The 12,398-nt window shown below is 40.3% G+C and overlaps 1 protein-coding gene across 5 annotated transcripts in view; it reads left to right on the forward strand.

Moving 5' to 3' along the window:
- LOC143935591 (signal transducer and activator of transcription 5B) overlaps positions 1-12,398 on the forward strand; it is a 413,177-nt gene that overhangs the window by 286,558 nt on the left and 114,221 nt on the right. For all 5 annotated transcript variants that reach the window (XM_077459573.1, XM_077459571.1, XM_077459575.1 and 2 more), the window contains one exon: positions 9,116-9,252. In XM_077459573.1, coding sequence (XP_077315699.1) covers positions 9,125-9,252 — 128 coding nt within the window. In that variant the 5' untranslated portion in view covers positions 9,116-9,124. The remainder of the gene's footprint in view (positions 1-9,115; positions 9,253-12,398) is intronic.

Here is a 12,398-nt window from a genome sequence, read left to right on the forward strand (position 1 = left end):
CGAACCACACGTGAGGTATTGCCATGATCGGTAGAGCAAGATCAATAATTCTAGCCCTAGACTTCCTCTGTAACTTAAAACATGCAACCCGTAGCATTTTTTAGATAAAGAAAAAAAGTGCTAATGCGCTCCACCCAACCAGTGATCCTACTAACTATCTAATAATAGGAAGCTGCCAACATGAATAGTGATCTCTACACCAGTACACATAAAATAAAAATAAGAAAATATGTGGCGCTACCAACCCTACTCTATTTAAGCAATAAATAGAAAAATAAATGGAGAAAATTCCAATACTGCAAATGCTGCCAAAAAAGTGCAGAAAAAAGTGCAAAAAATGTTAACCTCACTTGCAAGGTATTTTGTGCAATATATCCAAACAGTGCAAACAAATATATTAAATATAATACAAGATAAATGTACTGTATTTGCACTATTGGAATTTTCTCCATTTATTTTTCTATTTATTGCTTAAATAGAGTAGGGATGGTAGCGCCACATATTTTCTTTAGCATTTTTTAGATGTTGCCTATGGATATTTTTAAGGGCAAAAGTTTGTCCCAATTTTGAAGCGTGACTTGTGACAATTTGCTCACTGTAACATTATCTTTCACAATATAAAAAAAAATTGGGCTAACTTTACTGTTGTCTTATTTTTTATTCAAAAAAGTGCATTTTTTCCAAAAAAAGTGCACTTGTAAGACCGCTGCACAAATACGGTGTGACAGAAAGTATTGCAACGACTGCCATTTTATTCTCTAGGGTGTTAGAAATAAAACCTGTATAATGTTTGGGGGTATTAAGTAATTTTCTAGCAAAAAAAAAAAACAGTTTTTAACTTGTAAACAATAAATCTCAGAAAGAGGCTCAGTCCTTAAAGTGGTTAAGCTCAGTCAATACAAGCCTACGAACCACCTGTGGGATCCTAAGTTACCCAGTAGCGTTGTTTCCACATATAACAAATAAGGACTGGATAGTGTGATACCATTTAATCTTCCATTCACTGCAATGCTCCCATTGACCTGTGATTTGAATGGTAGCCAACAAGGAGACCAATAGGAAGACCTGAGTAAATACAATTTGTAAAATGCAGCTGCCAGAAAGTAATCTCCTCTTTGTTAGTGGTTCTCATAATGGTTTTTGGATCACTTTAAACCATGTGATGAATGCAGAGGACTGGACTGTTTGTGTGTGTGTGTCTTGTAAAAATTATCTGTAATTCAAATTTTAATATAACCGTCTCACGCCTCGTTAGCCAATCTCTATTGGTTGCATGTTTTGGTTGCTCCATCTTGTGTAGCTGTCTGTACTTTGTACAGCTGACTTGCTCAACTGCATTTTTCTTTTCCTTTTGCCCATCGGCTTCCTTTACCACTGTATACTTTTATGTTATTTTCTCTTTCGCCATTCTACTTTCAGAATGCTCTGCTTTTTTATAATTCATAGTGTAACTTGCTTCCCAGATGCCAAGTCTGTCCAATGCCTCCAGCTTCTAATTCCCAATTTGAACACAGGCATTGGAAACTGGTGGGGGAACTGTAAGCCCCCGTACACACGGTCAGACATTCCGACAACAAAATCCGTCAGATTTTTTCAGACGGATTTTGTCCGATACTGGTGTTGCATACACACGGTCGGACAAAGTTGTCGGAAAATGCGATCGTTCGTAACGTGATGACGTTATTTAGTTACGATGGGACTACGTTCAGGCTAGTAGCCAATAGCTACTAAAATTTTATATCGAGCTCTTAAACTTTGTTGGTCGGACATTCCGATGGAAAAAGTCAGATGAAGCCCACACAGGGTCGGATTATCCGACAACACGGTCTGATCGGACATTTTCCATCGGAATGTCCGACCGTGTGTACAAGGGCTAACAGTGAACACTACTTTTTGCACATCAGTTAGCCACCATTATGTCAGGGCTAAGATACAATCTATCATTGACTCCTGTATGTTCCGTGAGAGCATACAGTACCTTGTTCATTGGAAAGGGTACGGTCCGGAGGAAGGCTCTTGGGTCTCATCCTCGGACGTACATGCTCCTGTCCTCCGTGCTTTCCCCTCAAACCTAGTGCCCCTCTGAGGGGGTCATTGAGGAGAGGGTACTGTCAGGGCTGGGCTCTCAGCAGCTCTCTTCCCTGTGCTCAGGCTGCTCAGCTGTTAGATAATTAAGCACTCATGGTTTCCACAGAGGCTCAACCGGTGATCATTTCCTGCTCGTCATTCCCACCTACAGCCAGCCCCTGGCTATTTAAACTGCCTTATTCATGCCTTTCGTGCCTTCATCTTGGTCAACATATCTGAAGATTCTCTGCTGTGTTCCTGTGAAAGACTTTGCCCGGCTGACATCCCTTCTGGTTCCTGATCCTGTTCTTCTGCTTCCTACTACACTGATCTTTGGTTTCCTGATTACTGGCTTGTCTGACTACCCACATTGGCTTCCGATCCTGGCTTATATTTTGACTACGTTTACTGATCTCTTCCATTTTTACCATTACATTAAAAGGTGTCATTTGTAGATCACCTAAAGATTTGTAGCAAAATTGCCTACAGCAGATAATTACATTTTATATTGCTTTATATTTATATAAGAATGTTGTCACCTCTAGAATATGTTTTACTATTCTTTTTCCTTTTGAGGTGTTTTTATTCTGTTTTAATTTTGCTTGTGACCAAGATGTTCGTGGAAAATAATAAAGGGGCCCCTACACTGGACATCTGGTCAGTTACTGGTTTCTTCAGTTTATTCAGGTGGTGCTTTTTTTAAGTTCAATTATTTCTAAATGAGATTATCAAATGTATGTACACATATATGTTCATAGTGTATGTACATTTATTGCCTTTTATTTGTTTAACAATATTTTATACCTTTTGATATTTACACATACACGTGCATTATAACCATTGATGTAAGTTTTGAATTATGTCGTATTGACTTTTCCCATTTATTCATAGGGATTTATGTTTCAGTCCTGAAGCTCGTTGTGTACTGTATTTTCGCTGGTTACATAGTTCCTAAGGTTGAATAAAGACAACAGTTACATTCAGTTTGACCTGTTTAGGTGTGTAAAAAATAATTTCCCATATCCCCTTATATTGTTTTCGCTCAGATGCACATCCAAGAGTCTTTTAAAAGACTTCCTTCCTGCCAGCACCACTAATTGTGGAAGAGAGTTCCACATTTTTACTGCCCTGACAGTGAAAACCCCCCTACGCATCTTAAGGTTAAGCCACTTCTCTTCCGCTAACCACGCCTGCTGCACTGTCCTGCGGCGTGGCTGTGTCCCTCAGCGCGGAGCGGAACAAAGCCGCCTCCCCCTCCTCTGTTTACGTCCACAGAGGAGGAGGAGCCGAGCTCGAGGGACACACACTGCTGTGTGTGTGTATGATTGTCCTGAGGTATGTAAGGCTGGGTGTCTGTACTGCTGGGGGTGTCTGCATGGAGGAGGGGGTCTGCATTGGGTGGGTGTCTGCACTGGGGTGGGTCTGCACAGAGGGGGGTGTCTGCAGTAGAGGTCGACCGATATATCGGCCGATATTTGGCATTTTTTAATTAATCGGCATCGTCCGATTGTGCTGATAAAAAAGCAGATGACATGTTCAGCAGGACTTGCAAAAGACTTCTGTAATAGAAGTCAATGTAAGTTGCCTGAAGACATCAGTGAAGGACTTTCCTCCTCTCTGGGCAGGCTGCCAAAAAAAGATCAATGAGATACAATGTTTCTTCTTCAATGGGCTGAACTCTGTGTGTAGGAGTTCTCAGTTTAACCATTTAAAGACTAAATCTTTTCTGACACTTGTTGCTTACAAGTTAAAATCCTGTATTTTCTGCTAGAAAATCACTCAGAACCCCCAAAAATTATATATATTTTTTTTAGCAGAGACCCTAGGGAATAAAATAGCGGTTGTTGCAATATTTTATGTGATGCGGTATTTGCGCAGAGGTCTTTCAAATGCAATTATTTTGGAAAAAATACACAGATTAATAAAAAATAAAAATAAAACAGTAAAGTTAGCCCTTATTTTTTTCCTCCAAAAGTTTTGAGTACCTGTTTTTGTGTATTTAATATATCGTATTTTTATTTTTTTTTATCTAAATTATACATACAAGTGAACTGATTGGAGGTTTGTTTTGTTTAATAAATGTGTAAGAAATTTTCTGCATCACTTATTAAGGCTGCTTTCACACTGGAGCGGGCAGGCGTTGACGGTAAAACGCTGCTAGTTTTAGATTTACCATCATTTTAGCCCCGCTATTCGGCTGCTAGCGGGGCAGTGACGCGCTGCTGCAAAATCGCATTGCATGCGCTTCAGCAGTGGTGCCCATTAATTTCAATGGGCAGGAGTGGTGGAGGAGCGGTTTACACCGCTCCAAAGATGCTGCTTGCAGGATTTTTTTTTTTTTTTTTAATGTCCTGCCAGCGCATCTCCTCATTGTGAAAGCACTCTGGCTTTCACACAGACTGCAGGGGAGCCGTTTTGAAGGCAATTTACAGGCACTATTTTTAGCCCAAAATCGCCTGAAAAACGTCCCAGTGTGAAAGGTGTCCAACATAGATTTTATGAGATGAAGGGAAAAAAATAAATAAAAATCGGCCTAACATATTGGCCCAAAAAAATCGGCATCATATATCGGCCATCGGCCGCCGTGATTTCTAAATATCGGCATCGGTATCGGCCAGAGAAAAACCCATATCAGTCGACCTCTAGTCTGCAGTGTGGGGTCTACACTGGGGGAGTGTCTGTACTGCTGGGGGTGGTCTGCACTGGGGGGTCTGCACCAAGGTGGGGTGTCTGTACTGATGGAGGGGTCTGCACTGATAGGGTGTCTGTACTGAGGGGGGAGGTTTATTCTGAGGGAGGGGGGTCTATATTGATGGAGGGTGGTCTGTATTGAGGGAGGGGGATCTATACTGCGGGAGAAGGGTCTGTAGTTAGTGGAGGGGGGTCTGTACTGAGGGAGGACTATAGTTGGTGGGGGGGGGGGTGACACCATTTTTTTTCGCACCGGGTGACACACCAACTCTAGTGATGCCACTGAATATCGCTATCAAATCTTCTCTCAAGCGTATCTTCTCCAGGGAGAACAAATTTAGCACTTGTAGTCATTCCTCATAATTGAGGTCCACCAGTCTCCATATTAATTTAGTTGCCCTTCTCCAGACTCGCTCCAGCACATCCTTTCTGAGGTTTGGTGACAAGAACTGGATGGAAAACTCCAGATGCGGCTGAACCATATTTTTATAAAGTGACAGCATAATCGTTTTATATCTGGAGTAAATGCCTTTTTTAATGCATGATAATGTTCTGCTGGCTTTGGTAGCTGTTGCTTGACACTGCACGCTATTTCTCAGTCTAGTACCCCTAGATCCTTCTCCATCCTGGAAGCCCCTAGGGGCTCTCCCCTAAAGAATAACTTGTGTTTATATTTTTACCCCCCAAGTGCATTACTTTACATTTACCAATGTTGAATTTAGTTTGCCATGCGGTAGCCCATTCCAATAATATATTCAGGTCCTCTTGTAAAGTTTCTATATCCTGCTGTGTTATTGCCCTGCATAATTTTGTGTTGTCAGCAAACACTGAGATCTGAGAATTGGTCCCAGGACAGAGCCTTGGGGTGCCCTACTAACCATTCTAGACTATTCTGAGTATACATTATTTATCACAACCCTTTGGACCCCTGTAGACAGTTTTTTTTATCCAGGCAACTACCCTATGATCCATGCCCACAGATCTCAGATTGACGATTAAGCATTTGTGGGGGACTGAAAAAAATGCTTTTTGCAAAATTCAGATACACCACATCCACTGGCCCACCATTGCCCGGATGGCAGCTCACTTCCTCGTAGAAAGTTAATAGGTTGGTTTGACTAGAGTGACCTTTCGTAAACCTGTGCCGATTACTGCTAATGATATGGTTTTCATCTGCATATTCTTGGATATGGTTCCTTAGCATCCCCTCAAATAGTTTACAAACTACTACTGATTGTTTGTATAGAGACTTTTAAAGTGGTTGTAAACCCTTACAACACACGTTGACCTACAGGTAAGCCTAGATTAAGGCTTACCTGTAGGTCCAAGAACTATCTCCTAAACCTACACGGTTTAGGAGATATTTGCCGAAAGACAGGCACCGCTGTTTACGGCGAATATGCTGCGCGTGGCGGCTCCCGTGCGCATGCGCGGGAGTGACGTCATCGCAGCTTCACCGAATGACAGCGGCGGAGCAGCAAGACCCACCGAGAAGATGGATGCACTGGGCTACAAGGAACAGTGGTGACATCGCTGGCTCCTGTGTCAGGCGACACATAATGGACTACTATGTGATGCATAGTAGTCCATTATGCTTTACCTTTGCAGGGAATGAAAGAGGAAGTAAACTCATCAGGGTTTACAATCCTCTGTAATCTGATCGTTAGTCGCTTCATTCCACACAGCAGAAAGAAGACCACAATTATACTGGCGTGTTTAGGCTAGTGTGAATTATAGCGGCAGGTATCTTCTGATTCCTGCTGCATCTCTGAGCAGTTTGGTACAGTCGCCGGCCCCATTCACTATAATGAAAGGTCACCAGTGGCCGCAGATTTTCACAGCTCTCTGCACAGCCAGTGATTACTTAAGGAGATGTACCTCATATCAACTGTGAAGCATGGTGCTGGAAATGTTACGGTTGGGGTTGCTTTGCTGCTTCAGGATACGCACAGCTTGACATCTTTGTCAACTATGAATTCTACATCATATCAAAGTGTGCTTAATGCGGAACTTCAGTCATTTTTTCATCTTTCCATCTATTAAATCTTCTGCCCTTGTGGTTTTAACTTTGGATCGTTTTTTGTTTTTTTTCTGCCAGTAAATACCTAATACAGCTCACTTCCTGTTTCTTGTCTGGTAAAAGGCCTATGATATCATGCACAGCTTTTTCTCACTCTCGTGAGAGTTTGCCAGGGAGGGAGGAGGATGAGTCATAAGAGGGCCAATGCTAGCTTCAGAGCTGGAGGTGTGCCTCTGTGTGTCTACGTAAATCCAGGAAGTGAACAGGCAGCTTCTTCAGCTGCCCACAGTTAAAATTGTTTCCGCCAGACTCAGTGGAGGGGGCTTTCTGCAGCATATTTGGCAAGTACAGAATCACAGTATATCTATAATAATATGCAAAGTGGTTAGAAGGAAACTTCAGAGTGGCAAGGATGTTTTTATTACAAATTATGTGAGCAGACTGCAGTTCCTCTTTAATGAGAAATTTTAAGCTGAACCAGTAGTGGTTGTTTTAACATAATGATCTGAAGGACAAATGCAAGACGCCAAGAAATGAAAGTAATAATAATGGAGAAACCGACCACATTGCAGTGGAGTTGTTTATACAGGTAGTTCATGGGATACATACAACAAAAATCTTGTAACTGAAGGAATTTGACATGGAGCAGTGGTGAAACATTTCACTCAAGTCTAAGAAGTTAATTTACTAAAGGCAAATGGGCTGCATTATGCAAGGGAAGTTGCCCAAGAGCTCTGTGATGAAGTACCACTTTGCAAGAAATACCCAATCACAGGTATGAAAAAAAAAGACAAAAAAAAATGAATTTTTTGTTTGCATGTGACTAAAAGTCGGCATAGCTTCACCTTATTTATTACATTTTGGGAAAAATTCCTTGCAAACTGAACTACCTATTTCTTTGTAGTAAATCAACTTCAGTGTCAGAGAATAGTGTGTAACTATGCAATACAAAGGGGGCAGTCCGAGCTCCTGAGACCAACGGTGTACACCATTAGGCTACGTTCATACCTGCAAATGAGCCTGACACTGATTACATGTGAGAATCCCAGCGATTAGACTGCGTCCAGGGCCGATCACTCACAGGTAATTGGTAACTCACAGGCTGTAATTAGTCACTGGCAACTGCCATTGGGGTTTTTGCATGTAATCCGTATTGGGCCCATGTGTGCAGGTGTGACTGTAGCCTTATGCCGGCCATACACGGTTCGAATTTCGAAAATCGTATCTAAGAATTTTCGTACGAATTTCGCACCATTAGTGGTCTGCAGCAACAGCTGATTTTTGTGTAGAAATCAAATTTGAGGAATCGGACATGTTGGAAATTTTTTCAAAAACAAACGATTTTCTAATCAATGATGGGAGAATCTTGCGAGAAATGTAATAAGAAAAGAAAATTTACGGCGAGAAAAGAAGATTCCCGGCCACGAAAATTCTTTTCTGTAGCAACATTAGGGGAAATTGAAGGCTTGGTCGGCCGAATTTTGGAAATCAATGGTGGCATCATCGGATCACAAAAAAACTAACTTTCCAATTTTGAAAAGAAAATTTGTTAAACATTCGACCGTGTATGACCTGCATTAGTGTATCCATTATTTGTTGAATTCATGACCAAAAAGGCAAAGTTTTCTTGTGCTTTAAGTATATCACATTTTCTGTGTGCGTGGTACTTACTTTTTTCACTGTACATTAAGCTCATGTTCATTTTTGCATCATATTATATAATAGTTTCTGTAAAGCAGCTATTGCTTGGAATGGACAGACCATAATCACATTTGTGTCCTCCACATCCAATACCATCCATTCTGTTGGGGTTTAATCTGAATATACCTGTTTGGGATCACAGACAAATGTCACATTTGTTCTTGGAGGCTTTGGCATAAAGAAAAAGTATGTGGAAATATTTTTTTGGTTGTATTTCTCTTCTGGCACTCAAGTGCACTTATGCCCTACTGTGACCCAAAATAATATTCAAATGCCATAGAATATGAAAAAGAATACCATATTGTCGGGATCCACCCAGATGGCAGCTGGCTAAGCCCTTTAGCGTGCCGCTGAAAGCCAGAGCCAGCCACTCCTGCCCCCTCTCCAGCCTGGCACTCCAGTGAACGCTGAAGGGCAGAGCAGAGAGCGGTAACTGACAGGCACCACTCTCTGCTGTGAGCGGGGAGAGCTGAGAGTGATTGTCATGTGATTACTTGGGCTTAGAGCAGGTGGGGGGGAAAATCGATGCTGAAGCATGAAGGTGTACATGTATGTTTTTGTTTTATTTTTTAGAATTGCACACTTCTCCTTTAATGGCATTAGATGGATGATGTGTTGTTCCTTCATCTCCTACAGGTTTTCACCATGGCAGTGTGGATCCAGGCACAGCAGTTGCAAGGGGATGCCCTACGTCAGATGCAGGCGCTTTATGGGCAGCATTTTCCTATAGAGGTGCGACATTACCTGTCACAGTGGATAGAGGCACAATCATGGTATGTATATATACTGCTGATTGCTAGAAACATATAAGTAATGTGTACTTTATTAATGAACATTCTTCCTGTCAATTAACCACTAATAATGAAATTAAATACAAAAAGTTCACATATTCAAAATGAAAGCCTAAAGCCTCGTTCACACAATCCGATTGTTGGCCAACCGAGAATCTGATTTTTGTCCAAAGGGCGTGTGCCAGGAACTTGTCTTGCATACTAACGGTACACAATTATTGGCTAACAAACACGAACGTAATGATGTACTACGAGGAATTTCAGCTCTTAAACGCCACCCTTTGGGCACCTTCTGCTAATTTTGTGCTTGGTGAGCATTGATTCCGAGCATGCGTCTTTGTACTTTCAACTTTTGTGTGACAGACTTGTGTACTGACAATACGAAAATCTGACAACAGACCACTGTCCACCAAAAATTTACTAGCCTGCTATCCAACATTTGTTGTCCGAAAGTTGGACAACAGTTGTCAGAAGGAGCGTACCAACGGTCAGATTTTAGGCCAATAGTTTGTCAACAGACAATCCCCTGCCATTAATCTGATTGTGTGTACAAGGCTTAACTCCAGGCATAGGCATTTTTCTTTTAGTGTTTTAGTATTGAACGTGTGAAAGGGATTGGTCCCTCTGTCAGATTTGTATTGCTATTTGTTTTCCCTTTGGGGAGATAGTCCACACAGGAAATGGGAAGGATCTCCTCAATAGGGACAGAGCAACAAAATCCAGCAGAGGTTCTAACCCTTCTACATCCTGCTTGGAAAAAAAAATATGAGCTGGAGAAGGTTTTTTATGTTTTCTGTTATCTATAGAAATGTACATAGTCTCTCATGAAGTCCACATTGATAGGCCTGGTTTTGTGAACATGCCACAAAGGCTGTGGTCTAGTTTAATAAAAGTTAATACTGCACCAGGTTTCCTTATGTTACCACGTTCTTGCTCTATTTAAATAACCTGGAAAAAGAATATAATTCAGGAATTAACATTTTATTTCAAACAGAATTACATTTATTTTTGTTTTAGACGAAATTTGCACTGTTTGCCTTTTATATCTGCTGTATTGACTGTGATATAAAAGAAGAACTAAAAACATACCACTTTTGAATGTTGTCACTGTCACATAATTATGAAATATTTTATATATATATATATATATATATATATATATATATATATATATATATATACCACTTCTAGCCAGCAGGGGGCAATGTGGAAGGTTTATTACTACAGGTTTTTATAAGGCTGACTTGGTGTTATGTGAGACTTGAATACCAAGAGATCAGATTACACACCTAGCTGAATACCTCGGGGGTGGAAAATACTGTTTGCTTCTTCCTGTCTTTTTAGATTGTCCCAATCTTTCAGGTAAAAAAAGAAATACACATGCAAATGCTGGGCTTTCTTATTAAGAAGCTGAGAATGCTCATAAAAGTAATGCACATTTTTTTTAATTAAATAATATAAATGGAAAATAAAATGCTGGCTGTTCAATTTTTTATGTCACACAATATTTGCACAGCGGTTTATCAAACGCATATTTTTATGAAAAAATACACTAAAGTAAAATATAAAAAATGATGTTGCTTTAAGTAAACAGATACCAAACATACAAAAAAAAGGAGAGAACCAGCATGACGGATTATCACGGTACCACGAAGGAGATAGAGAAGTAATTCTTTCCAATATATTTATTCACAAAAATTCATAATAGAAAACATGTATTAAAAACATTACAATAACATCTTGGTTACAACAATAATGGTTAGAGTGTCAGAAACCAATGGTTGATGTGTTTCGCAAGATAGCTTCCTCAGAACCACAATTCTGACTAATAACCGGAGAACCTTTAAAATGAAAGAACAGAAGAGATGCATGTGTTAGACATGGATACTCATCCAGCATTGCATACATACATCAGATATACATCCATGAAAGTCAATACAACAGCCCATGATAACCCTAAGGATTAGGAAATTACAAATTGTTGACCCCAGATGGCTGAGAACATAAAGCCACAAGGTGTACCCCAAACAATAATGGGGAGAGTGGATAGAGGCAGGGAGATGCAGGACCATGTGGTACAAAAGGCAGTAGTTTGATAGTAATCCAAACTGCCACTAGGGGCAGCCCTACCCAACTGCTGGCAGTACACAAGGGAAACATTATAAAGCCCAATTAACTTACTGAGATAAAGACTTGTCTCTAATCTTTTTTTTTTTTTTCCTTTTTCTTTTTCATTTTGTGTATCCCGGTGTGTTGTAGTATTGGTGGTATAATTTGTTTAATGGATTACTGTGGGGGTATATATATTGTTTGTCAGGTATTTGGTCAGCTTTTTCCATTTACTGTTGATCCCCTGAAGGATAGGACCTCTATCACTGTTCGGATGCCTTACGATTAGAGACAAATTTTATTGTTTTTTACTGCTTATTAGTCAGAATTTTGGTTCTGAGGAAGCTATTTTACAAAACGCGTCAACCGTTGGTTTCTGACACTCTAACCATTATTGTTGTAACCAAAATGTTATTGTAATGTTTTTAATATATGTAAATAAGGGGAGATTAAAAAAGGAGAAAAAAATCAACAGGCAGCTGCCAACATCAGGGTGTTCCCACACCAAAACAACAAGCTACTATTTATGGGTATGAATGTGGTGCTTACCAATCTCTAATCTGACAATACATATAAATATAACTATACAAATGGTCCTCTGAAGGTACTATGAGAAAAGTAGCTCCACAGGAATAAAAAAGCGTTTGGGGCTCGATATCTCATAGATAATGGAGACAGCAATCAAATAGTAACAGCCTCCACTAATCAATGAATAATACTCTTCTTCCCCTTCAATCACACAGTTGTGAGGAAGCAAAGAGAAAACCGACAATACACACTCTTACAGACCTCAAACTCGCTGTCAGTCGACTCTCTAAATGGCTAAATTGACTCAATAGTGCTCAATAAAAAAATAAACCTCAATACTCAATAGAACCTCAGTGATCCATATAAATACAGTAGACTCTCATAATAAAGGAGTTTCTGATTGAACGTAACGTGTACGGGGGAGGAGCTACGCATGGCGCCACCCACTGCTGCCCTACGGAACTAACACGATTGTCGGCTTTACACACTGT

This window comes from Lithobates pipiens, unplaced genomic scaffold (assembly GCF_037356315.1).
Source record: "Lithobates pipiens isolate NorthernLeopardFrog02 unplaced genomic scaffold, aLitPip1_a1.2 Scaffold_28, whole genome shotgun sequence".
Classification (NCBI taxonomy): domain Eukaryota; kingdom Metazoa; phylum Chordata; class Amphibia; order Anura; family Ranidae; genus Lithobates; species Lithobates pipiens.